We start from the raw sequence: 16,534 nt of genomic DNA on the forward strand, positions 1-16,534 counted from the left end.
CTCCCTCCCTCCCACCCTCCCTATCCCACCCCTCTAGGTGGTCACAAAGCACCGAGCTGAGCTCCCTGTGCTATGAGGCTGCTTCCCACTAGCTATCTATTTTACACTTGGTAGTATATATAAGTCCATGCCACTCTCTCACTTATTCTTGAACTTTGCCCCCCTAGTGCCAACCTGTGCTTCACTTCTGGGCACTCGTTGCTTCCTAGTCTCTCCCTTACTGGGCTGGGCGACTGGTCCCAGTTCTTTGACCTTCACTGAGTCGTTTTATTCTTCAGAGCTTGAGCTTCCTCAGCTGTAAAAATGAAGGTTTTACAGCAGTGCTTCTCAGGTCTGGGCTTCACACCAGCAGGTAGAATATGTTTGATCCATATAAAGCAAGTGTGGATTAATTTGAAGTACTAATATTTCATTAAGAATAATTTATTTTCTTAGAATTTAAAAGAGCGTTGTGGGGGTGGTTTGAATGGCATGGATATCTAGAAATGTCTAGGAAATTTTGGATGGATGCCTTTTGTCTTTAATACGTTTCTGGCAGAGGTGTTCAGAATAGTTCCATTGATCATAGCATTTCCTTTAAGGTTGGGGCCTTGTGAAAATAATTGTCATTCCATCTGAATGAAGCTTTCAACCAGAGTTATTCAGGGTAGGGAGATGAAAAATTATAATAACCAGAATCATTCTTAGTGCTGTCAGTTTTGGAAGGAGAACTTGAGAGGTAAGATAAGACTCTCTGCCTGTGCACAGGCAGTGGACGATGAGCACTACATGCCCTGGACGGGACAGGGAGGAGAGAAGATGGTGAGGGGAGGGCAGAGGAGAGTGGGGTGAGGGCCGTGAGCCCCGAGTCTTCTCCCGTGGCTGACGCAGCACATACAGGTGCAGGGGACTCAAGATGGACAGACGGCATGGCGGGCTTCCTCCTTACAGGCCAGGGCATGGGTATGGGCCTGTCAATTATACCTCCATATCTGAGGGGTCAAGTGGTCTGTGGACCACAGCTTTTTGGGTTTGGAAGAGGAAAGTCTTTTTGACTTATTTTCTCCCTGGAGAGAATGCTTCAAAGACTTAAGTGGTAATAGAGCTAATGTTTTATCAAGTACTTATCGTGTGACAGGTGACAGGCTAAGCAGTTTACTTTGATTATTACTTTTGCTCCTCACAACAACCCTGTGATAGGTACTGTTATTAACCTCCACCTTACAGATGGGATGTGAAGTGTAGAGGCCTTAAGTACAGCCAACAGCCCACCTGGGATTCAAACCCCAAAAGTCTGGCCTGGAGTCCTTGCTCTTAACCACTGTGCTCTGTTGTCCTGTGCCCTGTGGGTCATTCTCTGTGGGATTAGCCGGTATACAGGGTGGCCTGAGGGTCATGTTTGGGATGGTGAGAGGACATCATATTGCTTTGACTTTTTGATGGTCTGTGTATTTGTTTTCTGTAACAAATCACCAATAATTTTGTGGCTTAAAACAATACAAAATTATTATTCTACAGTTTTATCAGTCAGAAGTCTGAAAATGGGTCCTGTGGGCTAAAATTGAGTTGTTGGCAGGGCTGTATTCCTTCAGGAGCCTCCAGGGGAAAATCTGTTCCTTGCCTTTTCCAGCCTCTAGAGAGGCTTTCCACATTCCTTGGCTTTGTGTCCCCCTTCCTGCAATCATGTCACTCCAGCCTCTGCTTCCATCACCACCGCTCCTTCTCTGGATCTCTTGTAAGGCCCCTTGTGATTGCATTGGTCCCACCTGGATAATCCAGGGTACTCTTCCCCACCTCAAGACCCCTAACCACAGCTGCAAATCACTTTGCCATTAAAGTAATATATTCACAGAGTCTGAGGATGAGGATGTGGACATCTTTGGGGGGGGGTGTCATTATTTGACTTATTTAGTCTCTCTCTTTATGGGTTGATGATAGATATGGCCATTCCAGACTTCCTTATTTTCACTTTTGAGTAATAACTGATGAAACCCCCCTTCTCACCACCCTGGCCTGAGCCTCTGCTGATGTTGTCCCCCCAGATACCATCACATGAGGAGAGGAGAGTATGTGTGTTAGGAGGCTCTGGAGAGAGGTGTAGAGTAAAAGGTAGTGGCTTTTAAAGATCTTAGTGAGCAGGTATAAAAATGAGCTGAATTTTACAACAATCCATCATATGACTTAGCTACTTTTTGTTTTTTTTTTTTTTGTTTTTTTTTTTTTGTTTTTTTTTTTTTTCACACACACACTGTATTTTATTTTTACAAGAGACAAATCGACTGACACCAAGCATTGCACATGGATGACCACAACAAAAGCAACAATGATTGCAATTACCAAACATGAAACACACTCATACTATGTCACAGTATCGACATTCAGTCCAGCAATCCTCCACTGCAACATTAGCTACTTTTTGTATTTCAAAGTCTATACCTCTTTTACATGGTTGTAATCTGGTAAACATAAAAATTTATATTCAGTTTCTCTATAGAACATTTTATCATAAGAGTTTTGAAGAATAACTAAGATCTTTCTGTTAATTCACGCTGCCGGTTTTACTTAGGACTTTATTTTCACGTGTCCACGTCACCCTTCTTTCCACAGGGTTGTGATGATAAGCACACCAGTTGCTGAGCCCCTACTGTAGGCATCGTGCAGAGCGCTTCAAAACATTTTTTATTTCATTTAATTTTCGTATTGGCCTCATGAGGTTGGAATTATCCCACTTTTTTTTGTAGATGAGAAAGCTGAAAACTCTGGGAAGTATCTTATTTTAAAGTCGCATCACACAATTATTAAGTGATGGAAGGACGATTTGAACCTAGGCCTGTCAAAATCTAATGGCTTGTTCTTGATACTTATTCTACCAGATGGCCTTACCAAGGCAGCCAAGAAAAAGGCTTACTTAGATGCTCAACTGCTTGAACATCAGCAGTTGTGAAGAAATATATTAGCATAGGGCCATTATGGCAGTGGAAAGTTAAATTTTATTTCATTCTTCCTGACAGCCAGGAGAAGAAGAGAAACTTAATGAAACTCTTTAGTTGGTCAGAGAGTATACTAGTTTTCTCCCATTTCTAAATTCTAAGTTCCTGTTAATCTTTGAACATTTATACTAGTGAATTTGTTTGATATAGAGGATAATGATTTTATAATTTAACAGTCAAAATAAAAGTATCTTCTATGTAGCTGTTTCTTTTGTCAAATGCATAGCTTTTTTTTCCTCATTAAAAATGTAACTTGGAAAAAATGATTTTATGGGGGAGGTGGGTATAAGCTAATGATTACATAGTTTCACTCTCCTTACTTTTGATACAGAAACAGCAAACTAGGGACTTCCCTGGCGGTCCAGTGGTTAAGGCTCTGTGCTCCCAATGTAGGGGGCGTGGTTCGATCCCTGGTCGGGAAACTAAGATCCCACATGCTGCATGGCGCGGCCTAAAAACAAACAAACAAACAAAAACCCCCCAGCAAACTAAAGTATATGCTGATCATGGATTTTAAGCCCTCAGTGGCCATGGTGTTTCAGAAATCCAGGCTTGGTTAGGCTGCAGGAATTATTTTATTGCTGAATTTCAGCCTGTTAACTGTTCAAAACTATTCTCTTTTTTTTTTTCTAGTATTAATATAAAAACTGTCCAAAAAGCCTACTACTTCTCTCTTATAAAATATTTGAGTTCTTAAGCTAGTGCTGTTGTTGATCAGTTTTGATCAAGTCGTTGAGAATACTTTCCTTGGAAAAATGGAGCATGTTCAGGGCATCCTTCTTTCCTTCTTCCCCTACTCCACCCCTGATTAGCCCATCAGCAGGTTCTGTGCGTTCTGCTCCTGATTCATACCTTGCATCCACTGCTTTTCTTCCTGGATGCTGCCACCACCAGGCTGGCAGCCCCGTTGCTCCCCAAGACAGTGACAGTGGCCTCCTCACTGGCCGCAGGCTTTCACTTTGACCCTCTCTGCTGCTTTTTTCATATGGCATGACTGACCTGGAAACCTATCTTGCACCAGCTCACGCTCTTCCTAGCATCCTCCAGGAGCTTCCCATTGTACTTCACATCAAATTGAAACTCCCTGTACTGTCTTTCAAGGCCCATGTGATCTGCCCCCTCCTGTCCTTGCAGAAGCTTCCAGGGCCCTCCCACAGCTGCCACCTCGTTCCAGACAGAGCAGCAGCTTCCCCAACCCTGCAGTGAGTTGCTACCCCACTTCAAGGTCTCTATTTAAATGTCATCTTCTCAAGGAGTCTTTCCAGCTGTTTTCTTTCTCTCCCTTTTCTGTCCTTAATGGCATTGATTACCAGTTGTAATTATTTTATTTGATTGCCTTTTTTGCTCTCTGTTCACTAACATGTAAGCACTATGGGGCAAGGACCATTCCTGACTTGTTTGCTGCTTTATCATCAGTGTTACCAGTAGTATTTAGTAGGTCTTCAGTAAATATTTATTGAAGGAACGAGGGGGATAGGAGTGAGCTGGCGAGAAGGCGGATGTACCTATTGATACTGCTTTGTTTCACCATGAAAAAGAACAGATAGACCTAGACACTGCCCAGAGTTTGGTCACATAGGAAAAAATTGTAGAATAATCCTCAGAGCCATTTATTCATCCTAAAAGTTACCGGGATTCTGTGTCTTTTTGGCAGGCATAGTTTGCCTTTTGTGTATTCAGCTAATGTGAATCATATTGATAATGTGACTGTGTGATAATTCAGCCATATGCTGAGGTTTCTACTCCGAAGACTGGAGTACTACCTTAATTTAAAACTATTATTCACCTCTGTGAATTTTTTTGAAACTATGCCTTAATTCCCACCAGATAGTTGTGTGGTTCATCAGAATTTGTGATTCCATTGAGGTGAGGCCGTTTCAGAAAGTGCTGTGTGAACAGCGGGGCTCTGAGTGGCCTACTGGGTGGGATGTAGTCCCTCTGGTACCTTATTGAGCAGGCCTGCTGAGTGGGATTATCTGATTATCAACATTTGAGATTTAAAATGTCTGCTAAAGATGACAGTGCTTCTTAGGTGATGAGTTCTTTATGACAGACATTTCATACTAGGACTAGTGTGGTTTTTTAAAAGCCATTCTATGTTAATTTATAGGAAGATATTAGTTTTTCTGTTTCCTGGGACATGAGGGAACTTGTCTAGTAAATCTTAAGAGCATCAGATATTTCAGAATTAGTTAAAAAGAAGAGTCTAAACCCCAGCCTTGATTCTTGCAGCATTGTTAAAATGCTCTTTTGAGAAATACTGAACTGAATTTTTGGCTTGCTATGCAAATCATCCCTCTTCCTAGTGTGTAAGTACTTTGATAATGTTAAAATATTTTGAAACTTAATGTTTAAATACTATTTCAGATATTTGATTTTATTTTGTATCATCACATAGTTAATCTAGCCTTCTAATTAAACTCAACCTAATAAAAATTAATAGAATCAATAAATCAGTAAAGTTGTTACTTTAATTGAAAGAACTAATTTACTGCATTTAATAATCTCAAACCTTGCTTAGGCCTACCATCAGCTTAGGTTACTGAAACTGTTGAAAGTGAAGTCATGGGATTGTTGAAAGTGAAGTCATAAGATTGTAGGTTTTAGAGGGATTCCTTAGGTCTTGTTCTGTAAACAGAGGTGGCCAACCTTTGAAGAAAGGCTCAAAGGTGTCACATGAAAATCCTAGGTGCTGTACTGGAAGTTTCCAGCTGTTAAATTGTGGGTGCCTTTCCCCAGAAACAATGTCATCAGTGGTAGGTAGCTGGGACGCTGGCCCCTGCAAGTGGGAATGGAGGAGCAGCGTAACAAAAGCACACTGATACTTGTGCAGGGCTCGGAGCCTTGGAGGCTTCTCTTCTCGCTCTGTCATTTTGTGCATGTTTGGCTCCTCAGGCTCAGATTACCCATTTATGGATGAGTGGATTGGGCAAGATCATTTCCAGGGTTCCTTTAAGCTCTGCTGTCATGTAATTGGGATTTTCTGATTCCTGGGTCAGAGTCTGAGCAGGGATTTGGATGGCAGAGTAGTGCAGGTGGTCAGGCACTTCATACTTAACCACCTTTTCTTATTTATTTATTTATTTATTTAATTTATTTATTTTTGTCTGCGTTGGGTCTTTGCTGCTGCACGTGGGCTTTCAATAGTTGCGTTGAGCGGGGGCTACTCATTGTTGCGGTGCGCGGGTTTCTCATTGCAGTGGCTTCTCTTGTTGCAGAGCATGGGCTCTAGGCACGCAAGCTTCAGTATTTGTGGCTCACAGGCTTAGTTGCTCCCTGGCATGTGGGATCTTCCTGGACCAGGGATCGAACCAATGTCCCCTGAATTGGCAGGTGGATTCTTAAGTACTACACCACCAGGGAAGTCCCTAACCACCTTTTCATATTTGTGTGACTTACCAGTTCAGATTGAATAACTGAAAGTAGTGTATGTTCTCACAAAAATTTTGGCACTCTTACAGGAAAGCATTTTCAGTTTTTTTTGTTTTTGTTTTTGTTTTTGTTTTTTTAATAAATGTTCTTATTATTGGAATAAGCCTCCCTAAATAGTCTTTTTTTTTTTTTAAAGGAATTCCTTTATTTTTATTTTTTATTTATTTATTCATTTATTTTTGGCTGTGTTGGGTCTTCGTTTCTGTGCTTTCTCTAGTTGCAGCAAGCGGGGGCCACTCTTCATCGCGGTGCGCGGGCCTCTCACTGTCGCAGCCTCTCTTGTTGCGGAGTACAGGCTCCAGACGCGCAGGCTCAGCAGTTGTGGCTCACGGGCCCAGTCGCTCCGCGGCATGTGGGATCCTCCCAGACCAGGGCTCGAACCCGTGTCCCCTGCATTGGCAGGCAGACCCTCAACCACTGCGCCACCAGGGAAGCCCGCATTTTCAGTTTTATAATAGAGGTCACTGAAAAAATCTTACAGGACTTGTACCTCCTTCATTCTTTGAGCACTTCATTACTTTGTAGTGCAAAGTAATGAAGCTTATCTTATAATTTCCAGCTTATCTTATAATTTACCTGTCCCAGCCCTGATTTCTGCCAATTTCCCGAAGTCCTGGTTCCTTTGAGTGGGAATCGGCTAGGAATGCTCTTGCAAACTGGGGTGCTGTTGTTTCTCCCTCTTTTGGAGGGCAGAGCTAGGAAATAGATCGTTTTCTGAAGTTGTATAACACCTCTTGGTCCAGTTCGCCACTGCAGGGCTCGTCTCTCCTTCCCACATGTTAGGTTTGTATATTCTTTTCCCTCTGTTGCTGATTCCCAACAATATCACTGTATTTACTAGTTCGCTCAGTGCTACAGTACATACAAAACAGTTTCAGAATTTTTCACCAATGCTATTACCAACAACAAACCTACTACATAAAATTGTTTTTCTTTGTAATTCTCTTTACCCTGAGAATGTATCATACCGAAGATGTATATCCATGTACTCTCAAAGAGGTTACTCTCTCTTATGGCTTGTCTTAATAACTGTATTTCTCCCTCCCTCTTCCTCCTTTACAGAGTAGACACTCAGTAAATGTTTGCTGAGAGGTATTCTGTGCCCTTCTGTGAGCTATTCCTGTCCACAGTACTTTCCTATGTTAAATTAATTACCATTTCTATAGGAGTGAAGTATAATTAATCTACCAAAAGCACTAATGTTCTGAGCAGTCAGATATAAATAAATAAAAGATAATATATAATATGAAAAATGTAACTATAATACATAATTTTATATAACACTAAGTATATAAATAACAGTTATATATTTATCAAACTCTAGTATATACACACATATATTAAACCCATTTTGTCAGTGTCTTCATATAATTTAAAATTATTTATTGCGTATATATCATTTTTAATTCACAGAACCCAAGGTTCCTTATTTTCTGGTCTCAGTTTCAGCCAGTATTTCACATTAGCATCATTAGGTCAACAGAAATGTGGGTTTCAACTTTATTTTTCATCTTAAGAGTTAGGAGGCATATAAAAACATTATTTATGATTTTTTTCTTTTTGGTGGTATCATCATAGACTCTAAGGTATATAAATTCTCATTAATCATTAAAAAAAAAAATCACAGACTGATGGAACAACCCATCAGTTGTTGGGGAGAAGGAGTTAGCTAGGAGGAAAGATAGTTTTGGGTGGAGGGAAAGAGGTAGAGATACATATATATTTGAACTTAGGACAATGAAATTTAAGAAATGTAGACTGGGAAAATTAAGTTTTTTAGCATCCAGTATAAATATGTTATGTATTCTTTTTGTTAAAGCTATTTAATAAGTGATTCTCCTTTAAAAATAGCTGTTTTTTTATTTTGAAAGTATGTTTTAATCACCCAAATTGACAGAAATATGTAACTGTACATGTTCTTTGGTATTATGTCTCGGTGATGATGAGAAAATGTTAACGTTGGTGCAGCCAAATATTGTTCAGTCTGGTTATTCTTCATTCATTCTTTTTTTTTTTTTAATTTATTTAATTTATTTTTTTATGGCTGTGTTGGGTCTTCACCTCTGCGCGAGGGCTTTCTCTAGTTGCGGCAAGTGGGGGCCACTCTTCATCGCGGTGCGCGGGCCTCTCATTACCATGGCCTCTCCTATTGCAGAGCACAGGCTCCAGAGGCGCAGGCTCAGTAACTGTGGCTCACGGGCCCAGTCGCTCCGCGGCACGTGGGATCCTCCCAGACCAGGGCTCGAACCCGTATCCCCTGCACTGGCAGGCAGACTCTCAACCACTGCGCCACCAGGGAAGCCCCCAGTCTGGTTATTCTATAGATGATCCTCTACTGGAAGAATTACTAAATTAATTATATGGTTGTGTCTCTTCATGTATTAAAGAAAAACAACCATTGTATATTAAATAGGAGTTTGAAACATTTCTGCTTTAATTGAAACGATCAGTGTAACTTTAAACTGGAAACATATATAGGGAAGAGCCCAAGAGTCTTTTAAAGATCTTTTTAAGGTATTTAAAAGTATTTTAAGTGGTACCTTTTAAAGGCCTTTAAAGTATTTTAAGTTATTTTAAAAAGAAAGCAAGAAAAAAGTATTTTTATTTTACTTTCATTAATTTATATATGTATATTAAATATGTGTATATGTTTTATATCTTATTACAGTTAAGCAAGTTCTTCCCATCTTTTTCTTTATTATTCTCTTATGGGTATTTTTTGTTTGTTTGTTTGTTTTTGTTTTTGTTTTTAATTGAAGTATAGCTGGTTTACAATATTGTGTTAGTTTCAGGTGTACAGAAAAGTGATTCGGATATATATATACATATTTTTTTTCAATTCTTTTCCTTTTTTTAAAAAAAAATATTTATTTATTTATTTATGGCTGTGTTGGGTCTTCGTTTCTGTGCGAGGGCTTTCTCTAGTTGCGGCAAGTGGGGGCCACTCTTCATCGCGGTGCGCGGGTCTCTCATGATCGCGGCCTCTCTTGTTGCGGAGCACAGGCTCCAGACGCGCAGGCTCAGTAATTGTGGCTCACGGGCCTAGTTGCTCCGCGGCATGTGGGATCTTCCCAGACCAGGCTCGAACCCGTGTCCCCTGCATTGGCAGGCAGATTCTCAACCACTGCGCCACCAGGGAAGCCCTCTTATGGGTATTTTTAAATTTAAATCCCTAAGCAGGACCTTCTAGAAACTTGGTCATTCTAACACCTTTTTTTGTGTGTATATTTTCTTAGATATAATGAAGCCATAGTCAGAATAGCTCAGATATGTTTTGTCAATGATAAAAAACCCAAAATCCTCTGAAAGTAACTTTTTGTATTTTCATTACAGGTAAATTGGAATATTCACATTGTACAGAAACAGAGGTAAGAAAAATCCTCAAATATTTCTCAGTAATGCAGCTTTGAAGTTCTCTTTAGACTAACTTGAGTTCTGAAATATCTCACTATGGGTTTTTGGTTTTCTGATAAGAATGTACTGAGAGTAAGTATATATTTTTTATATTTAGGAAGAGTAAAATGTGAAGAAAAATCAATTATCTCGTCCGTAGTTTTAAAATGTCAAGGTGCGTTATAAAGATCAGCTTAGTCATAATTTAAAAAATTTCCTATGTTGTTGTTTAGGAAATGGAGTTAACTAAGATTCAGAGCCCTTAGTAAGAAGTAGTTTACATTCAGTTTTTTAATAATCCAATCTAGTGTGTCATAATAAATCTTTTAAATGTGTTGGACTCCTATGGAGTTGCCTGGGAGTAGGAAAAAATAGGGACTTGGGAAGTGTTTCAGCAAGATTACTGATGAATTAAATGCTTTGTCATTTGTATAAGTAGGTTTATTATTTTCTAATAATTTAAATAATTTAAAATTCTGATTGTGAAATTTAATGCGACTCCATGTGTCCCTTTTAGAAATTTCAGTGGTGACACTGAAATATGAGGGCAGCATTGATGAATTATGTATGTGTGGTGGTCTTTTCTGGAGCTGTTGCGTCATCCTTAATTAGGAGTCTTAGGTCTTTTGTTAATGGCAATGCCTAATTAAGGATTTAAGAAGTTATTTTTCTAATTTTATAATACATTTACATGTTGATATAGGTTTTATTAAATTTTAATTGTTATTTTAAGTAAGATGTAAGCTTCCTAAGGGATTATATTGTATAATAAAGAAGCAAAAATAATTTATTCTTTTTTGCATTCAGAAGTTATTCAACGCATTTTATGTTTTCTGTTCAACTTGAGAATTAGAGGTAATTTCTTCCAAATTAGCTGTAAAAATGAGCAAGAACTTAATATTTTTATATTGTGACAATTTTTGATGTATTGTTCAATATGATATAAAGGATTGGGATTTGATTTGAGTCCAAAAATACAAGTTCTGTCTGTGGTTTCTGGTGTGCATCTTTCTAGCTATGTAATTTTGAGCAAGTAGTTTTTTCTCTCAGAACTTTGGCTTTCTTACTTATAAAATGTTAAAGATAATCTCTGTTAATCTCATGGGTTGTAAAATTTTTAAGTGATTATATAGGTGAAAAAGTTTTATAAACTCTAAAGACACACTATTATCTACATCAGAATGATACAAATATAATCAGCATTCATCTGCCTTTAGGTAATGAAATGTGAGGTTTTTACATACAAGGCATAGTCGTAAATCTCATTATTCTTACTATGTTTTGTTGCCATAAAAACATGGTTTTAACATTTTGTTTAGCACTTGCTTTGTATAGGAATGTCACTTCATGTTATCTCCTCTTTGATCCATAACTTGGATCACCAAAAGAATTGGAATCTAAACAGAACTCTCAGATTTTTTTTTTTTTTTGGTCTGTTTGGAGAGGGAAAATCATGAGAAAATAAAAAGTTCAGTGTGATATTCAGTTTACAGAATGGGTTCAGGGTATTTTTTAGAGTAACAGTGGTTATTACCTCTGGGGAAGAGATTGCGATTGTGTATGGTGTTTTATCTATATTGCTTGGATTTTTTTTGAAATGAGAATGTCACTGTATATTACTTTGATAATTAAAATAATAAAAAGAAGGGGCAGTAGAGGGAGTGGGAACTTTTTCAAGAAGTTTGACTCCAGAGAAGGAGAAGATAGTTTAAGTAGGAAGTTATGTTTTGTTTTTTAGCTTGGGGAAGACCATACATTTGGTGTTGGTAGTGGTAGAAAGGGGGCCGAGAGAGAGACAGAGACAGAGAGAGAGAGGGGGATTTTGCAAAAATGTAAAGCAATACCACCCCTTTCACTATTTTTTTTTGAGTTTCTATAAAAATGTTACACATATTAACATATTTAATATTATTTTTAAACAATTTAATTTGAATGATTCAATCAAAATTTCTCAGTTTTAATTTCTAATACGATAAATGTTTGATAGATTATAGCTCATATAAACAAAAGCTCCTTGGACTCCCTGGTAATTTTTGAGTGTAAAAGGGGTCCTGAAGCTAACTAGTTTGAGACTGTTGGGCTGGGGCCTGAAGAGCAGAGATACTTCTTCCTGAGAAATGGAATTGGGGGTCCAGAGAGGTCAAACCAGAGCCCTAAGGTGGATGGTGGAAGGTGAGGAAAGCCGTGATATAGGGATGAAGCCAATCTGTTTTGAGAGCGAGGGTCAGAACGGTGACTTCCAGAGCCTGTTTTCACCCTGAAATTGCTTTTCTGTTGAGAAAAGAGATTCCCTGTACCTCCTGTAAGTGAGAAGCCCCACGGGCCCTCTCTGGAGTTGGGTCCACTACAGCCAGGGCTGCGAACCCGGGTGCATGTGGGAGGAGTGGGAAGGGGCCTCGACCACCGAGAGCACGTGGAGGCCCACGGTGCACGTGCCCACAGCCTCTCCCTGGGAGGAGGGGCGGGCGCGCCTGAGCTCCGTCAGCGCCCCATTTTCTTCGCTCTGGTCTCGACCTAAGGCGGCTCGCTGTACAGGTCGAGCCTTGAGCACGGAGCCGGTGAATGAACACGGTGGGGTCGTGGTCGTGGGAGCCGGTGAATGAACACGGCGGACGCTTGCGGCTTCCCGTGGGGGAGAAGAAGGTCCGACTCCTGGGGAGGCTCCCAGACCCGAGGGGAGCCTCAGCCCCCTCACCTTTTCACGTGGCTGAAAGACGTGATTTGAAGTGTTTGACTGTTTATTTTAATAGTTTTCTTAGTACATAAAAATCATATTATGAATTCTTTTCTAGTTTTACTGATAGTCCTCTTTTTCATACTTTACCTGTATTCATAAAAACCAAGCAAAACTAGGACTTTAGAGAAAGCAAGGAGGCCATACATAGGCATTCAGTCAACTGTTAACGGGATTTTGTACCTCAAGAATAGCTTAATGTTTATTAAAATCAGGTGTTTTTCCTTATTTCTCACTGTGTGGAAATTTTTTTTAATACACTGGATTATACGAGTATTTTCCAGAGTTTGAACTCATGAAAGGAAATCTTTCATGTAATTTGTTTTAAAAGACATGCAAAATTTTTACTTTAATAGGCAATTTAATTTTTTTTACAACTTTGATTCTATTTTTTGAAGATATAATTTATATACAGTAGAAATTAAACTTTTTAGTTAAAATTATTCGAGTTTTGACGAACACCATCTCCACAGTCAAGTTCAGGTTCTGTGTCCCTCCCCCCTCCCCCGTTCCCCCCCACTCCCCCTCTTGTTTTTCCCTCCCCACCCCACCACTCCTGGCATCCACTGATCTGTATTCTGTCCCTTTGGTTTTGAGGAGGACCTGCAAGGTAAATAGTGTGTTATTCTCCCTCGGCCTCCCCTCCCGGAATGGCTCACAGCTCAAATTGGTAATTTATAAACTCTTGAGTGAAAAAAACCAAACAAAGTCTTGCGTGACTGACCTGTACTTGGGATTTGCTTGTCAAGGAAGCAGTCCCAACCACAGTTTAGGGGAGCTTTCACTCCCAGTTTACAAGTTTTTCCTTCTGCCATTATTTAAATAGTCTTGTGGGTTATATACTCTTATACTTGAAGAAAAGGCTAAGCACTTAAAAATACTAAAACAAAAGATCTGAATTTTCAAGCATCTTAATTGAGACCTTTTCATTGTTTTTAGCTTTCCAAATTTCATCACATTCTGTCTTCTATTAACTACAGTTAATTATGTAGCACTCAGAAGCCCTTTCCCTTTAGCAGGCAAGAAGGTTAAATGAGTAACCAGGACAATCCTGTTCTGTTCTCCTTGATGGATTTGCTGTATTTTAGGTGGAATTGGTTAAAGCATTATATAAAGTTAAATAACTTTTGTCAATACTTTAATCTTGATAGAGCTAGTTTGTAAAAATCAGAGCATAGCGGAAAAATTTAAGCTTTACTGAGGGAAACTATGAAAAAGATTCATCTTCCCATCTTAGAAATAAAGTTCATGTGTACTGTATGTAAGTACTTACTGTTTCATTCCCACATACATCTTTAAAAAATACTTTAGAGCTTACTCTATGCTGAGTTACTGTTATAGGCATTAATTTAATTCTCACAACAAATTTATGAAGTGGATACTAATTATTTGCATTTTGGAAATGAGAGCTAAAGTACGGAGAGGTTAAGTAACTTGCCCAAGGCCGTATAGCCAGTATGTTGCAGAACCACTTCTCTTCACCTTTCTTATGTTTGTGTTTATCCAGCCTTTATTTGTCTGCTGTGTGAGGCATCTGCATAATGCTGATAATTAATTTTGTGCCCCATTTGGGACAGTGAAATTGTCCTTATTCTGTATATGCTTCTCACCTATGACTCTTTTGGTCCTGGCATTATGTAGCCCGGGAATATGATCCTTTTGAATGGAACCCAGGCAAAGGAGTGAACGAACGCCATCCATGAACCTCCAGCCCCATTGTTAGGTGAATGTAAGGTCTGTACTGGAGTAATTTGTGAATTAGTCTGATTCTAAATTACTCAGAATGACTCAAGAATTACGCTGCATATCAATATTTTAACCTCCTTGGAAATCAGACCTAGAATTAGTCTGCTTTGTGGGGAAACCCAAAAGATTTTGAGAATGAGCCAAGAAATACATCATAGTATTTGGACTTATTGCATTCTGGTTATGTACAGTTTTTGATACAAACTGGACTATGTGAAAAATTTTAATGTTTCCTGAGCAGCCTAAAATAAACTGCCAAAGGTAGTATGTGGGTGTTTGCTGCTTTAATGCAGAGTATAATACGAAAAAAAATATCCATTTTGTCTTTAGCTAAATCAGCCCCCTGTACTTTGATTTTACCTCTGGCTCATGTAGACTCATGGTGATAGTTGGATGAGTAATCTCTCTTTTAATTGACATTTGATAGCCCTCAGTTAATTTCAAAAGTAAGTAAAAAATTAACATGAAAGAAGTATGTAATATCTTTACAAAAATGTTTGCATCAGCTTTAGCTGCATAGTGAGCCTTTTTTTTTTAATTAATTAATTTATTTTTGGCTGCGTCGGGTCTTCGTTGTTGTGCGTGGGCTTTCTCTAGTTGCGGTGAGTGGGAGCTACTCCTTGTTGCAGTGTGCAGGCTTCTCATTGTGGTGGCCTCTCTTGTTGCGGAGCACGGGCTCTAGGCATGTGGGCTTCAGTAGTTGCAGCACGCGGGCTCAGTAGTTGTGGCTTGCGGGCTCTAGAGCGCAGGCTCAGTAGTAGTTGTGGCTTGCGGGCTCTAGAGCGCAGGCTCAGTAGTTGTAGCACAGGCTCAGTAGTTGTGGCACACGGGCTTAGTTGCTGCACAGCATGTGGGATCTTCCCGGACCAGGGCTCGAACCCGTGTCCCTTGCGTTGGCAGGCGGATTCTTAACCACTGCACCACCAGGGAAGTCCCGAGCCTGTTTTATGTGATTGTGAAAATAGTATTTGATACCAAACTTAGTAAATCTAGGAATATCTAGCAGAAACAAAAAGGTATTACTATCACATCTGCCCTTTTATTGGAAGGCATTGTCTGATCTTAAACCTTGATTTAAGGGTTTATAAGTAGGATTGTGTGATAAGTTAAAATGATGATACGTGTTCTTTAAAAGGATTGGAAGAGTAAGTTCAAATTAACTGCTGGTAACAACAACATTTTCTCCTTGATCAGCAGGCTAAAAGGAAGAGGAAGTATACTCACATTCCGCTTCCTGTCTTTTTGGATTAAAGAATCCAAACATGCCTAAATTTACACAGCCATTTGATTGACGTTAACTTATATGGTCTGGAAATTGGTTTGTGTGCCCTCAGAGTAAATTGTGTCTACCTTTGAGTTGTTACTTCTGAGTGTCAATACTAATGGAGGTTGGTAGTGAGATATTGATGATGTGATTTCATGTATCATCAGATGTAGACTGGAGGCATCATGATAGCTCCTCTCTCTCTCTCTCCTCTGCCCCCTCATTCCCATCGCTCCCCTCTCTTCTCACTCTGTCTCAGATAATATTACCAAAATGGCCTTTCTGTGGTACAGTCATACATGTCATAAATACAGGGGACGTTTGTGGAGCCCTACATCAAGGATACCCTACATCAAGGACACAGGACAAAAATTCCGGAATTAACCGAGCTCCCATAGCAGCTGCTGCCATGGGCTCTCCTAATCTAAACCGGACAGCCCCCTGACTCCATATTAGGCAAAATAATCACCATGTAGTAACGTTGTAGCATCCTGACCAATCACCTAATGCCATCCTGACAGCAGGAATTTTCTTTGTCTTGAGGCTATAAAAGTTGGCTACTAGCCCACAAAGGGGGTCGACTTCCCTGGCTACCAGGAAGTCAGCCAGCTGTTCTTGCAGCGACCCTTTAAGGCCTGCTGTTCTGGCAGCGACTTTCTCTTTAATAAACTCTGTCTTCCTTACATTCTGCCTTGTGTCTGGAAATTCTTTTCCAAGCTGCACCCGGACCACAACAACATTGTTTGACCATAGGACACAAAATTTATAACAAGTAGTGTTCCTTTGTGTAGTTTTTACTATATTTGAAGACCAGTGACAGTTGTACTCTACGTATGTCTCACAAAGGATTTCAGAGTAACCAAATTATCTGGGAGTAAACATTTTATTCTTGAAGGAGCAGAAAGTTTACCTTTCAGGTAACTTAAGCACTTCTAAGTACTTTGATAATAGAGTAGAAAGTTTTCTTAATAACTTGCCTTATCCAGGGGCCATATC

At 39.5% G+C, this 16,534-nt stretch overlaps 1 protein-coding gene across 2 annotated transcripts in view; it reads left to right on the forward strand.

Moving 5' to 3' along the window:
- SPIRE1 (spire type actin nucleation factor 1) overlaps positions 1-16,534 on the forward strand; it is a 208,597-nt gene that overhangs the window by 35,188 nt on the left and 156,875 nt on the right. For both annotated transcript variants that reach the window (XM_059895392.1, XM_059895393.1), the window contains exon 2: positions 9,735-9,769. In XM_059895392.1, the coding sequence (XP_059751375.1) occupies positions 9,735-9,769 (35 nt within the window). The remainder of the gene's footprint in view (positions 1-9,734; positions 9,770-16,534) is intronic.

This window comes from Balaenoptera ricei, chromosome 14 (genome assembly GCF_028023285.1).
Source record: "Balaenoptera ricei isolate mBalRic1 chromosome 14, mBalRic1.hap2, whole genome shotgun sequence".
Classification (NCBI taxonomy): Eukaryota; Metazoa; Chordata; class Mammalia; order Artiodactyla; family Balaenopteridae; genus Balaenoptera; species Balaenoptera ricei.